Source organism: Amblyomma maculatum, chromosome 1 (genome assembly GCF_055883805.1).
Source record: "Amblyomma maculatum isolate TAMU_Amacu chromosome 1, ASM5588380v1, whole genome shotgun sequence".
Classification (NCBI taxonomy): domain Eukaryota; kingdom Metazoa; phylum Arthropoda; class Arachnida; order Ixodida; family Ixodidae; genus Amblyomma; species Amblyomma maculatum.
This window is the reverse complement of record NC_139344.1, coordinates 455,919,943-455,935,032: the sequence shown is the minus strand read 5'-3', so window position 1 is coordinate 455,935,032 and position 15,090 is coordinate 455,919,943. Positions and strand designations below refer to the sequence as shown.

The 15,090-nt window shown below is 48.4% G+C and overlaps 1 protein-coding gene across 5 annotated transcripts in view; it reads right to left on the bottom strand.

Moving 5' to 3' along the window:
- Positions 1–15,090, bottom strand: part of LOC146209717 (prestin-like) — a 235,849-nt gene that overhangs the window by 17,173 nt on the left and 203,586 nt on the right. For all 5 annotated transcript variants that reach the window (XM_084603110.1, XM_084603107.1, XM_084603122.1 and 2 more), the window contains exons 6-10: positions 10,522–10,733; positions 9,398–9,718; positions 2,964–3,046; positions 2,153–2,300; positions 1,283–1,396 (exon numbers count right to left, since the gene is read on the bottom strand). In XM_084603110.1, the coding sequence (XP_084459236.1) occupies positions 1,283–1,396; positions 2,153–2,300; positions 2,964–3,046; positions 9,398–9,718; positions 10,522–10,733 (878 nt within the window). The remainder of the gene's footprint in view (positions 1–1,282; positions 1,397–2,152; positions 2,301–2,963; positions 3,047–9,397; positions 9,719–10,521; positions 10,734–15,090) is intronic.

Sequence of the window (15,090 nt, the reverse complement as noted above, 5' to 3'; positions counted from 1 at the left end):
TTGAGTGGAGCCTATAATTCTCAAATAATTTTTAAAAACCGCTTGTGATGATCGATCGCGAGCGACTAGGGCGACGCATCCCCGCGCGCGCAGCACGCAAACCTCCAATGTGACGTCGCATGGGCTCGGTAAGCGCGCCCGCTCATTGGGCGTCAAACTAGCGCACTTCAAAACAAAGACACAGGAAGAGAACGACAACACAGCGCTGTGTTGTCGCTCTCTTCCTGTGTCTGTTTTGAAGTGCGCTAGTTTGATTTCCAAGATGATTTACCAACTAGCCCGTTCTTCCACCCTTGCAAGTTTCATTGGACGACCCCGATATAAGCGGGCGCAACGGGACCCCGAAGCGACTTGAAAGTTTTTGCGTTGCGGTGGCGATTGATGGGACACGCATTGCTTGTGTGCGTTTTGTAATTTTAGCAAATAGCTTGTCATGGGCCCTTTAATGGCTGAAGTGCAGCTCTGCCAAAATATATCATAACTGACATGCTTTAGCATGCTCGATGAGATGTAAAAAACAAATTTCTACGAACACTTTACCCAAGAGGTGTCAAGAGCTAGTGACCTTCGAAGTTCGAGTGTGAACTTTGGCACAGGTATTCAAGCCTCACACCTCACACCTCCCACATGATATATGAATGTTGAAACCGGGGCTGTGGTGTTGAAAGTAATCATATTACTTCAGTAAAGTTGACTTTGAACACATTGTTGCAACATGCTTTCCGATTGGTAATGTAACAGGGACCTATACATATGTATACTACTTTGTTAGAGATAAGCATTGTTGGATAACGATGTACTGACAGGAAACTTTAGTCGACGTCTGGTCAGTGACATGTTATACAAATGTGTGGTACGCTCGAGATGCACGCTTGGGTTCATGTTACGGAACCATTCTGGCGACAGGATGCTGCAAGGGGGGGTGTTGCGCACATATGTTTATCATGTCTCCACTCTCCGTGGTCAGAAAACGGCAAGAGTAAACTTTGTCATCATGCCAGGTATTTCGAAATATTTTGGTCGTGTACATAATGTAAAAGCAGACATTGTCACATTAACGCAGTAAGAACAGAATTTTCTGCAGTATCGTGCTGTCTCTTTCTGTTCTGCACGCTGTAGAAAAGTACTACACTGATATTAAAAAAAGTTATATTACTACATAAGAATCTCTTACTCCAACAAGGCAAAAAACATTTTTCATATTTTTCACATATTCTATAATGCTTTTCTGCTTAGTCCTAATTATTCATAGGTTTCTTACATTTCCTGCACTGGGACTCACCTGTGTTTGACCGCCGGCTTTCTCTTGCACGGAACTTCTTGACAAGGACACGGCACAAGGGTAGCAGCCCAGGAATGAAGTGACCACATTCGCAGCGCCCAATGCATTTAGCTCCTACCATGAAATGATGGAAAAATAGTAGCGGTATGATCGCATGTGCAGTAATTAGTTAGCAATGGTACTGATGCGATAGTGGATATGGAATATGCGATGGAATTTATGACGATAGCGAAGACTTATTTTGCTCCGGCGACGAAGTTCCCTAATGATGCTCCGGCCACGAATTTACTGAGAGTATATCGGTTGTCTCAACTCGCCGAATTGGCAGTTTGCATAAATACTACACTTTGCACTGTGATTTCGTCCGATTGCGAAGTGCAGCCGGTAATGCAAGAAACTGTTGCGCGGAGCCGCAAATGAACCTGTTCTCAAAACCGGTCAACTTATCTGTCAAATGGTTTACATGGTGGTGGTGGTAAAACATTTATTGTGGGAACCAGGGTACATTACACGGATTGATGTGGTTCCTTTTTTCTTGATAGCGAAGATAGCACGGTTGTACAAGCGCACGTTTTACGCAGTACAATTTGCAGTAAGTAAGCTGTTAGCCTCTGGTAACTGGTGCTTCATGGTAGAAAATAAGACAAAATAAGTAAAACAAAGCACCTTAGTATGACAGTGTGTCATACGGCAACGGAAGATGGCTGTGTCCCACACGGGACAAATATCGCACTGTCAATAAATCAAAAGGAAATCTGGACGCAGCAGAGTGCACCGTGGCTTTAAAATACTCTTGAGAATTTATGATCAGTGGTTGTAGACTGAGAAGCTATTCGCAAGAACTCCACGAGGAAATGTGCGAAGACTGACCTGGTTAGGGTCTATTTGGTAGTGGTGCCTCTTGGCGAAAAGTTTAGCCATGGAGAGCGCTATGGTGAATGAAACGATGGCGATGACGAAACCGCTCAAAACGAGCTTGGCTATGAGGTCAGCACGAGGCACCGTTGGCGTAGGGAACCTGCAAGAGAAACGAGAGCAGGAAGAAGAAAATAATTCCGCGTTATGCCAAGCAGCATCTGCGGCTAAATGGCCTGGAACACATGTTGCCATTCCAAATGCACTCCTAATGTTTGCAGATTAAGAACTAGGTGCAAGTCAAGGGTTTTACGGAAGCCCCGTGCATTCGCGATGTACTTGAAGGAGAGGCAAAACACCGACCTAGAAAATGGAAGTACTGACATTTCGTTTGTGAATAAAGCTCCCGCGCACAAGTCGGTGTTATTGGTCGGTGTTATGCCTCTCCTTCAAGAACTAGGTACGAATGGGTGGATGTTGTTGGAATTCCTGACTAAAGACAGTCGTTATAGGTAGCTTGCGGGTACATTTAAGCATCCGATTACTTATGCTCATGAAAATGAGGCATAATGCACAAGAGAAGTCCAGCCCTCGTCCACACTGTTTTATGTCAAACACCATGCACAAAATTAATGCATAGCATTCTACCTGCTTAACCTTCGCCCTGCTGAAAACAACACCGGCGCGAAAACCTCAGCATTAATGAGATTTAGAACTTTCAGTGTTCAACCATGAAAAATGAAGAAGTCTGAGAGCCAACTACCACGAACCGGCCTAATAGAGGAGCTAAATGGGTAGATTGTAACGAGAAATATAAAGTGCTTACCCCGTCGGTACATATCCTATAACTCGTACTCCGTACTTCTCTTCAAATTCAAAAAAGTAGGCGATTGCAGTTGCGGCAATTATCTGAAAGGAACAAATGGTGCGCGAGAACTGAGCATCATTGGCAGCGGTGGCATACAAGGCATGCGATAAAAGTGCATTCGACTGCCCACTGCACCAAAAAACGAAAATAAAAAGAAATTGATGTCCCCAATTGACTTGACCAAGCAGAATTGTAGCATAAACCCATTTCGACAAATTTACCTAAGAGGGCAGCATGTCTAACTTCAAATGCAAGGGTATCGCAAGGTTCGATACTTCTCACCCTCCTTTCTGAGATGAGATGCCAGAGGTGCACATTGCCAAATCGCCCATGATGAATGGTCACGTTACGCCAAACAAATCTGTTATCAAGCAGTGCCTGGTTCTATCAGCTGCCAGCTACCATCTGCCAGAACCATACACGTGACTGTTATTCGCTCAACGCCGCTGGCAGATTTGGTAGAGCCACATGTGTCACATGCGGCTAGCTTCATGCCTGATGAACGACCATGTCCGGCCCTATTACAACTCGGAAACCGCGGTTCTGCGATCAATGCAAAACACACCGGCCTCTCATCTCAGCATGAACTAAATTCGTGCTGCTTGCATTATATATAAATCCATGCACAGGCATCGATAATAACTGCTGTGTTTTCAGCAAAAGTAGAATCCAGCTGTTACATCCCTTCCCGGGTGCTGCATTTTCCCGGCTGGTGTGCTTTCCTAAGCCGGTGTCGTCCAAGCTATCATCGAACCCCAAGCAATACGAACCCGACTGTCACGTCGCAACTGTGGCAGCGTTCCCGCATGCCATAAATGAATCTTTATCATAGTGGTACAGCATGTGCTGAAAGCTTGATTGCCTATACTCTGCACCTGAAAATGTGACAGGGTCGACGCGGAATTCTCGACTGCATCGGCACATAGTCGTCAGTGCTCGGCGGGCTCTCGCTTTCCCGCCTCCTACGCCATATTTGAAACTTTGCTACAGTGGTAAAGCATGTGCTGATAGCCTGGCAGCCCGCACTCTGCACCCGAACAAAAATGTAACAGGACCAACGTGGGACTCTCGACTGCATCGTCACAGTGTTCGGCGGCCTCCCGTTGCGCTCACGCCGCGGCCGAACACATGGCGGTGTCGAATTTCATTTGTTGCAACTGTTGGTACAGTTACGTTGCCCCTTCGGAGAAGTAAAAGCTAATAAATATAAATTCAGTCTTTCAGCTTGAGCATGAAAAACTGAAGGGGCAAGTATGAAATTATGTCGCGGCGGCAGACGACGTGTAGGCAGCGCTGTGTAGTTTATGCGGTTTCACTTGGCTCAGGCGCATATTTCAGAAATGCGATCCGCGTTTTCCACATCGCTTTCACCTGAAAACATACAATTACTAGGTTCCAAAGTCGAGGATTGTGTAGCATTAAAGATGCCGCCACGATGATAATGCAGAAGCGCATGTCGAAACGTTGCACGATCCACGCATCTTCATTTTGTTCCTGCCTCACTTCCACCAATAGTTCCACAGAAAAACGTATACATATTCAGGACTCTATGCATGCGAACGATAGTGAGAGCCACAAAGCCCTGCGCATTCTACCAGGGAGGCGCGTACCCTTTACTGTAAATTAAGAATGCGGGAGGTGTACTGAAATTGGCGCACATTTTCGTTAAATCAGAGCGGCGCTATAGTGCGGCGCGAAAAGGCTCAAATCCATGAACCCTCGAAGCGCGCGTCCTGCACGCTTGGATGCGCGCGCGCCGGCCAGAGAATGTCTGCGCATGCGCGACTCGCCGCCGACAGCCGAGCGCGTTCACGACCACGGCCGCTCAACCAAGTGCGCCTCCATTGAGCGGCCGTGTCACGACGCTCGCGCGCTGCTCGCGACAGCGCGCCTCCTAATTCCGGCGTGCAAGCAATGCCCAATCAGCAGCCGCTCTGCGTGTCTTCCGGAGGTGGTCTGGCGGACCTTCCGAGCTTGGAGGAAGTTTTTCCTTCCTGCATGCTTCCGAGCATGTTTTGAGCAAAATGGCGGATCTCCACCTCTGTGGAAGCGCGTCGTCCTGCACTGGCAGCAAGATAAATGAAGTCTACAACGAGCTGCCCATTGCCGTCATCGCAGCCGCTATGGCTTGCGAGCCACGCGTTTCATAAGGTCTATGGACAGCTGTGGCCGCATAACTTGTGCTGGGGTTCACGCGTGAAGATAAAATGCTGAACCTGTTCGTTCGTTATTCATGCGTGTATATCAAACATTTCATGTGTATGTTCTTGTATTTTCGTCACAGAGGCCGTAAAAATGCTCCAGAGGCGGTGGAAGAGCCTCCGCAACAAGTTCCGCCGAATATGCAGCGCGTGACCGGGCGCGTACCGCGCCACTGTTTGGAATTGTGTACAGCTTTTTATTTATTTATTTATTTATTTATTTTTTTTTTGCGCTCCGGGGTGCGGCCCTCCTCCATAAGCGGCAAAATTTTGAAGCATTGGTTGGTCGGGGCGCTTGACCCAACGTGTTCTGGCAGCTTCGTGTGCTGCTCGCGTCGCTCGCGTTACCTCTCTTTGCGAGTGCTCGCGCCGGCCCGCCACCGTGGCTTCGCAGGCATGCAAACAGGTGTCACAGCTTAGTTTAAAACATGGCTGGAGTGGTTCCGCGACACTCGAAATGTGGGGAAGTGCATTGTTGTGTTGCTGACTACAGGCGAGCTGTCGCAACAGCTCGCCTGTAGACTTTGGTGTCTTTGCGGCTTCTGCACGCGGAAGCAGCTTGCGTTCTTTGTCGCTCGCGTTGTTGAAAGCTGCTTGCGCGCGCGCGCGCCCTGACCGCAGTCTACTCGCTTTGCGCGAGCTTGGATTTCCGTGCTAAAAGAAATGAAAGCTGCCTGCGCGCGCGCGCGCGCTCCTGCTTTTCAAACTCGCGCTTGGACGAAGTGGTGTTTGAAGCGAGTGTGCAGCAATGTACGCGCTTCGATGGGGTTTTAAGAAAATAGCCGACAGCGGTGGCTATTTTCGCAGCGCAAACGTCAAAAAGGGAGAGCTGTTAGTCAGCCATGTGCATTCTGTTGAGCAGATTGTAGAAGACGACGCTGTTATCGTGAAGGCTAAGTGTGTTTCGCAGGTCAGCGACCACATCGTGTACGATGTGGGATTTGAGGCAAGTATTTCATTTTTATTATACCCATTTCATTAAGGCCCAGATGCTCTCTAAAGAGGGCTTCAGATTTTTGCCGCTGGGTTTGCCCCACTGTTGTACCTGGCTTGTGTAGGATTCATCTTCGTGGGAGTTTATGAAACAGCACACAGCAGCAACATGCTTGCAGCGCCCCTAAATTCCTGCCTTGTACGTACACTTAGCACGGGAAATCGCAAGCTGGCGCTTTTCAGGGCATGTCCATGCTAGCTGCAAAGAAACATGTCACATAACAGAGACGGGCCGTTTGGTTCATTTCGAACCCACGACATAAGAAGAAAAACTAACAAAAGATAACAAGGGTATGCTGCCTCGCAACTCATGCTCAGACGCAGATTGTTTCTTCTTTAGAAAGCAGACACTGAAGCTCCAAGGCAGGGTATATAAAATGACTTGTGAGCAAGGATACAATTGAGTGAACATGTTCGTTTAGTTTTGTAGTGTTTAACGTGCACCTCAGCGCGACAATGATACGAGGGCCGCTGTATTGGAGACCTGTAAAAATTCCCCCCCCCCCCCTCTTCCGTGGTTATTTAACGGGAACGTATATTTCTAAAGACCTAGCTCCTTGCAGTTCACCTACAGCGAGCGGCGGCCGGGATCAAACCCGCGTCGCCATGACCAACAGTCCCTAACGCGTGAGCCACCGTGGCGGGGCGAGTGATTAAACAAAAGAGTTATACACCAATATAAAAACTATAGGAACAATGAAGTAATAACCACGCAGCGAAAATTTGTTTTTCTAGATATTGTCCAGAACTTCCATTTACTCTGTGAAATTAAAATTACTCGATCAATTGCGGGACCAGTTATTAGGAGCTGAATGCGATTCACGAAAATTAAAGCGCAAAAAATATTTCATTTGCAGCAGAAGGGTTGATGTTTCTTTGTATACAGGTGAATACACATTCTATTCAGGTGGAAGCTACGTATAAAATGTTCTGAGTATGCGATTCCACGACAATCGGCATCAGAATTAACATATCGGCATATACCGAAAAGCGCGCCTAAGATGCGACCGAACCTACGTAACTTTTATTAAGTTCATAGGCACCAACTAGATTACCATCGACAAGCTCTTCAGAAATTAAAGCAAACAGCGCATCGAATGGTTGCATGCGCCTTACAATCTGGGCCTTAATGAAATGGGTATAATAAAAATGAAATATTGCCTCAAATCCCACGTCGTACGCGATGTGGTCGCTGACTTACGACATGCAGTTAGCCTTCACAATAAAACTTATCTTCTATAATCTGCTCAACAGAATGCGCATGGCTGACTAACAGCTCTCCCTTTTGACATTTGTCCTGTGAGAATAGCCACCGCTGTCGGCTATTTTCTTAAACCACATCGAAGCATGTACATTGCTGCACACTCGCTTCAAACACCACTTCGTCCAAGCGCGAGTTTGAAAAGTAGAAGCAGAAGCGCGCGCGCGCAATACAGCTTTCTTTCAGCACGGAAATGCAAGCGCGCGCAAAGCAAATAGACTGCGGTCAGGGCGCGCGAGCGCGCAAGCAGCTCTCAACAACGCGAGCGCGCGCGAAGCGAGTTGCTCCAACACCCTCTGTTGCTCCCGCGTGCAGAAGCTGCAGACACGGAAGTCTACAGGCGAGCTATTCACTCAGCCCGACCGATTACATGGCGTTGGCCGGAGAGGGCGCTGTTCACTGGCGCCCGCAGCGCCACCCTGCGATGCTTGGGTCCCCTATGGAGTCGGGCTTAAAGAAGCGAGAGCGCGGCGTCTGCATTAATGATCGGGAACATTGCAGAAACCTCATTTTGCGCACGTGGAGGGCGCTTAGCCTTGCGCGCATCGCCGTCGCCCCCTCACACTCGGTGGCGACGATGACTCACCAAGCGGAGAAGCCGATAGTGGCCTCCAGAAAGTTCTGCCTCAGCTGACCAATGAAGACGCGTGACGCGTGTCTCTACGGGAGGGGGAGGACACCTGTGTTAGTAAAGTTACGTGTATGTGCGCGCCTACTTTGGCACGGTGTAAAAGACAGACGCGGCGCGCCATATAAATTTAGGTCGCGTTGCTTCGGCAAGCTAGCGAGTGTTGCATTGAATCACCAAGTGCTACTACTCGGCTCCCGAGGGTCAACCCTGTCCGGCACACCCACTGATCTGAGAGGGAGCGGCGCACGTCTACGGGACGGCCACAACGCTACTCTCCAGACATCGATGCGAGAAAGTGCCTGGTGAACAATTTGGTGTTATTTGTTCTGACTCTCTCGTGTATTCTTTATTGCTGTAAAGCCTGCGGGTTTGTTGAAATCCTTTTTTAGTTCCATGCCCTGTTTTCTGTGTACCTTGCCTGTGGGTTGCGAGTATTCGTGTGAATTCTTTTCTATCGCCTCTTGCTGCGTACGAAGTTTGTTTTAGTTGTTAGCTCTGACTCCGACCGTTTGTCTGGCTTCTACCGCGAAAGCTAGACACCAAACGGCCACCACCTTCTGTCACTACAGGTAGCCGAGTTGCGGCTGAACTTGTCACGCAAGTCGAAGACATCTCCTTTGAGACCAGAGCTGCCACACACACTCTAAGGGTGACTGGGAGTGTGCGCACCAATAGTGGCACATCGTTGATAAATCATAATTATTAGCGTATGACAGCAGGCAACGATGTAGAATCGGTTTTGGCACCTACGGTTTTCACAGGCTCACATTTACTATAGCGCGGGTATATGAAGAACAAATGCATATTCGATTAAATGCACATATAATGAAGGATGTCACCATGTGTCCTTACTAGGTTGCGCATAATTATGCACAGGACCTGGCAGTCCTGTTCTGATGTCAAGTACTACGTCAGTAAAAATACGTAAATATAATATGTAAATAAAAAAAAACATAACTCCCCATTTTAAACAAGCCGCTCGAACTTGTCTGAGTAGGCTAGGTGCGGCATGCCCGACTCGGCATCCCAGAGCACTGGAAGGTTGATTCTTAACCCACCTTCACACCGCTAATGAACAACCCGGGAGGGCAGCCGCATCTTTTCCCAGCTTTCTGATATTATGTGCTCTCGTTAAGTCGCACAAACCATTGAAGAATCAGCTACCAAACGTCCTGCCCGTTGCTTTTCTCGCGACGCAGAGACCGATTTTTTGCTCAACTGGACGCGTAACGACATCGTGTTAAAATAATTCGCACACCGCGGCCGCTAATCATATCCGTACCAGCGGAGGAACTAACGTGCTTACCACAAGCAGGTCGATGGGAACGGGCATCTTGAGCTTGGCCTTGTAGCGCGCATTCACGCACTCGTGCACCACTGTGCACACCAGCATGGTTGTGAGCGATATGGCTAGGGTCACAAGGTTGGTCTGGTTCAGGTTCTGGATTACGTCGCGAATCACGTACACACTCTGGAACACTCCGCTGTACCGCTTTACGCTGATGTCGAACAGCCCTTTCGTCTGGGACACCACCACCTGGACGGCCGCTCCGGTGGTGAAGCCGGACACCATGGGCTCGGACATGAAGATGGACAGGATGCCCAGGTGCAACATGCCCATTAGCAGCTGCGCGGCGGGGAACAAACAGCCGCCGGTGTATCAAAAGGAATCATTAGATTGCTACAGATATTTGACAGTACAGAAAGCTATCTTGCTTTCATATTGTTCACAGTTCCAAGCACTTCGAATTAATGTACTACCAGCCCAGAATGCAACCGTTCCCAAGGCAAAATAATGCCTCTTCGTGAGCGAAATCTAACCTCGGTTTTAATTCCTACTCACACACTAATTAGGTTGCATCTATTAACTGGGCTTCCGAAATCGCAAGAAACATAGGCGGTCCCGTTTACATGGATCGAAATTCGCCAGTGCAAGTTATTGTAGTACAGAATTTGTTCCAATGCGGGTTTCTTGCATCCAATCGCAACAGTTCAAAAACAGGGTACTCGGAGAAACTCGTGTAGCCGATGAAAAAGGGTATAATTGCTCTAAACGGTGGCTCAACGGCAAAACGGTTGTCTAGTATCAGCTTCCGGAGCGCCAGGTGGAGACTTACGCTTCACACCATTATTTTTCGCAACGAATTCGGCGCAGTATTGTACCACGACAAGGGCCCCAATATACTACAGCATGATACAGACCGGGAGTTCCATGCACGGGGCGTAATATGTCGGTGCCTCAGAGAGCGCAATGGTAGCTCTTGTAAATGGAGATTCGTTCACCAGCTGCTATATGACGCGTCAATTCATTCTTGTAAACAACATGGGATGGGGCTCAAGATACCCGCCGAAAATGCGCGGGTTTTTGTTATTGCATTTCTGGGAAGGATGTTCAATTGAAACTATGCGTAGCTGCATTCTGATACAAACCTGCACCACGCCGACAACCACGGCCAAGGCACACAGGACTTCCATGTTTGTGGGAGGGATATCGTCTCCGTCCATAGTGTCAAAGGACGGGCCACTTGTAGCGCCGCGTAGCGTGTCGTTGGCCATGGCTTCCTGGTTGGTCTCTCCGGGTATTACGGCGCCCATCTCGACGACGGCCGACGCGGACAGTAAGCTGACGACGGCGAACGTCCCTACGGTGGGCGGGTGAAGTAGGGTAAAACATTACATCTTTATGGAGATGACACTCAGTGAGCGCACCGTTGCGCCATCCTCAAAACGAAATCAGTAAAAGATAATAGACAAATGATGATTTGCAACCAAGACAGGGCGTTTGTGTGGCGAAAGAACACAAATTGGTCTGCGGTGCAAGATAACTGAGAGAAAGAGGCAACTCTTTCATGCCAAGGACGTTGTCTTGAAGATAAAGACCAAAAACGGGCCAATTAATGAACATCAGCAACGGCGGAGCTAGTTCTTGTTGGTACATCGTCTTTCTGTCGTCGTTGTGCGGGCTCTATTTTCTAGCATGTCCTAAAGAAAAAAAAAGTATAGGATACACTGCGCCCTTTAAGGGTATGGTGCGATAGCGTGGCTACCACCCCACATATAAAGGCCCGCTTTGGCGAAGCCATACGAAAGCGCCTACATCGCCTGGAGGTAATATGCATGACCCTGAATGCAGCGGTCCAGGCAGGCTCGTAGCTGTGCATTTTTACTCATTTCCAATCAGTTGCGGCAATTACAAGTAGTAATTTGACATACTGGTCATTACAACTCATTATTAATCATCATTATTAGTCATTAGCATTAGTCATTTACTATGTCGATGTCAATGGGTAGCTTTTATTCATTACTTACCACTATCAATCGTTCTCATTTTGAATCGCCCTCCTCACACGTCCGCTATTAACCGGCGACGCATTATTTATTTATTTATTTATTACAGGTTACTGCAGCACACAGATGCGACGCACAGATCACGGGCAGCCCCGCCGGGGTGGCGCAGTGGTTACGGCGATCGACTACTGTTCTCAAGGGCGCGAGATCGAATCCCGGCCTCGGCGGCCGCTTTTCGATGGCGGCGAGAAGCAAGGCGCCCGTGTTCTGTGCGCGATGTCAGTGCACGTTAAAGAACGCCAGGTGGTCGAAATTCCCGGAATCCTCCACTACGGCGTCTCTCATAGCCTTAGTCGCTTTGGGATGTTAAACCCCAAAAACCAACCACAGATCATGGGCACACATTTTGGCTAAACGAGCTAGCCTAGAGAGGCGCACTGCGGAAAGCGCTATAGCCCGGCATTCTTGCGTTAAGTACTTCTTACAAGAAAAAAAAAATACCGAGCCATAAAACCCACACGCAAAGTACAGCAATCTCCGCACTGCGGTGAAAGGCGCACACGCTGTGACTGTTTGGAAGCTTGATGACGAAAACGGGCCGCTTCGCCCCACGTGGACCCTTCTGGCCAATCTGTGGAGCAGCTGAGGAAAAACATTGTCGTATTCTGAAAATAATAGAGTGATTATACCGCATCCTTCGCGCACATGTTCCAGAATGTTCCTGTAAGCACCTCCGTCTACTTTGCTAAGGGACCAGTTGCCAATTTAGTTACTTTGTAGCTAAACTCGGGGACACTTTTTCTTGGCAATGGAGCCAAAGCTACACAGCCAAAACGCATCATCTTCCTACGCAGCTGGGTATAGTCCCTAGTTACATGGCCAGTTTCTGCAAAAACGAATTGAAATCATAGCGCTAGTTATTTACGGTAATTATTTTATAACGATTTTCCGAAATGAAGCTGTTATGCCTAAAACACTTTTCTTGGTTCCACCGGGTTTTCTTGTGCGATGTCTGTCACGGGTTTTATAGACGCCACGACTTTGCAGACAAGATGGCGACAACCGCCTATTCGGGTCGTTCCGGTTGTTCTGGTCGTCCACTCCGCAAGTGTTAGAAGCGTTTTCGGCAGACAGGATTCGAGTCAAGTTCAAGAGACGCTGGCTGTCGAAGCAAACGAAAGAAATGCTGCAATGTCTATGCAGGGTGAAAGCCGCGCGGTCGGACTACATGAAGGAGCAACACGTTTAAAGATGCCCCGCCTCCTTACCTTTGCGCCCATTGCCAAGAAAAAGTGTCCCCGAGTATAGATTTAGCTACCAATGGATCCTACTAGCTGAAACATGATTTAGCAACGAATAGCTGTTTTAGCTCCTTTCTTCAAAATCCATAGCTCTTTATCTATAGCTAGCTACGTCTAGCTTTATTCTTGCAATTTTTCGGAATCACCATAGAGTCACCAGAGTCACGGCCACTCCAATTGCGAGAAAGAAGGAAACACTGAAAAGAAAGAGAGAGACGGAATACAAAAGCTACGAACGGGTACGCCCAAAGCCTCCTAGAATTGTACGCCTCGCTCCCTCCGCTTAGAGGGGAAGAAAAAATGGCAACATAAACAAAGGTTCGTGGTTCGTGAGGTTTAACGTCCCAAAGCGACTCAGGCTATGAGAGACGCCGTAGTGGAGGGCTCCGGAAATTGACCACCTGGGGTTCTTTAACGTGCACTGACATTGCACAGCACATGCAAAATAAACAAAGGAGAATTGATGCGGCAGGCCGGCGGCACAGCTCCTGACGGGTGTCGCCTCTCGCGCACGAGGGCAATAATGAGTATCAAATTCATTCTCGTGCTACAATATTGTAAATGTATGTATGAATACTTATTATAAGTTTACTGCTTATTGTGCTGTATATAATGTATTCGTTGGGTATAACTGCTCTGCTGTTTTAAAATTAGCGAATAGATTTTTATCACTTGGCCCTGCATTATATTATCGCTACGGTATAGTTTGTAGATGTATATTAAGCTAAGAATTTCAGTTTCGATATTTCAGTAGTGATGCTATGCTTGATTTATGGGTTTAACGTCCCAAATCGACTCAGGCTATGAGAGACGCTGCAGTGGTGGGCTCCGGAAATTTTGACCACCTGGTGTTCTTTAACGTGTACTGACATCGCACAGCCTACGTGCGCCTAGCTTCTCGCCTCCATCAAAAAAAAAAAGGCCGTCGCTGCGTCCTTGGGCACAGTAGCCGAGGGTCTTGACCACTGTACCCCCACGGTGGGGCAGTAGTGATGCATCCACAGTAGAGTGTAATAGAGAAGGTACACACCCATGTGTATAAATGACACTTCTTGATACATCAGACATCCCGCCACCTTCCCCTCTTCCCCCGATCCTCTCATGTCCCATGTTTCCGAGAAAGAATCTTCGCGCCAGCGAACACGCGCTTTAATTCCTCCGTGTTCGTACTCTCTCCCCCGTAATCTCACTCGGGAGGAGGAGATTAAATTAAATTAAATTGGTTCTCAGGAAGGGAAAGGCGCAGTAACTGTCACACTTGCTCTGTGGACACCCGAACTGCGCCGTAAGGGAAGGGAGGAAGGTGGGAGTGAAAGTGGAAAGAGAAAGAGGAGCCATAGTGGAGGGCTACGGAGTAATTTCGACCACCTGGGGATCTTTAACGTGCGCTGACATCGCACAGCACACGGACGCCACTTCGTTTCGCCTCCATCGAAACGCAGCCGCCGCGGTCGGGTTCGAACCCGGGAACTCCGGCACAGTAGTCGGGCGTCTTACCACTGCACCACCCCGGCGGGGCGAGGAGGAGATATCTGTGCGCCGGATTCGGGCAGGAGCGGCTCTGACCCTTTGTAATGCGTCATCTGTGGTGTGACGAACGCTTTCAAGTGACCGAAAAGTGCCCGCATTGTGGTGCTTCAACAGAACTGTGCGACGCGAAGCATCTATTGTGGACCTTCCCAGCTACGGCACCCGTGAGACAGAGCTACTACCTACGGAAAGTAGGCCTGCGCTGGGACCTTAACTGTGATTACAGGAAGTAGACGCTAATCAGTTTATCGGCAACCTTTGCGATTATTTAGGGAGACATGTTTGCACTCTTTCTTCTAGCTTCCTCCTGCTCCCCGCTCCCTTTTCACTATGCCTGCTGGCAAACTTCTCGAATAAAAAAAAAGAGCTTGTCGTTTGTTGTTGCTGTATTTGCGACTGTATAAAAGGATCGAGGATAAGAAAATGCAAGGGCTGCCAATTGGCCCTGGGCTGTCAATTGCAGCCTCGCTCGGACAGAGGAAAACTGAGAGACATGAGAGGAAAAAACGAAGCGAGAAAGTAGACGCATGTCGCAACAGCCATCGTCCGCCACCGAAGCGGCGGCGAGTGCAATTATGGAATGCGCGACAGATACAGATACATCGGTGGCAAAGAGCCTCCGCCTCAAAGGACGTAGGCCCCTAGGCTAGGTTCCCAGCCCCTGAGGGTGGGAGCAGCCAACTTCAGCCCGCCCGCCCATGTTTTTTGTGAGTGCGCAAGGCTTTGCGAAAACGGTGAATGCTACGTCCGCCCTTATTGATTGGAATCAAAACGGAAGCATACAGATTCTGTGTAGATACCTACAAAAACATAACTTGAGAGCGGTGTTTACTCTTTTAGTACAGTTGCTAATAATATGTGTTATATATCCAAAGTATGT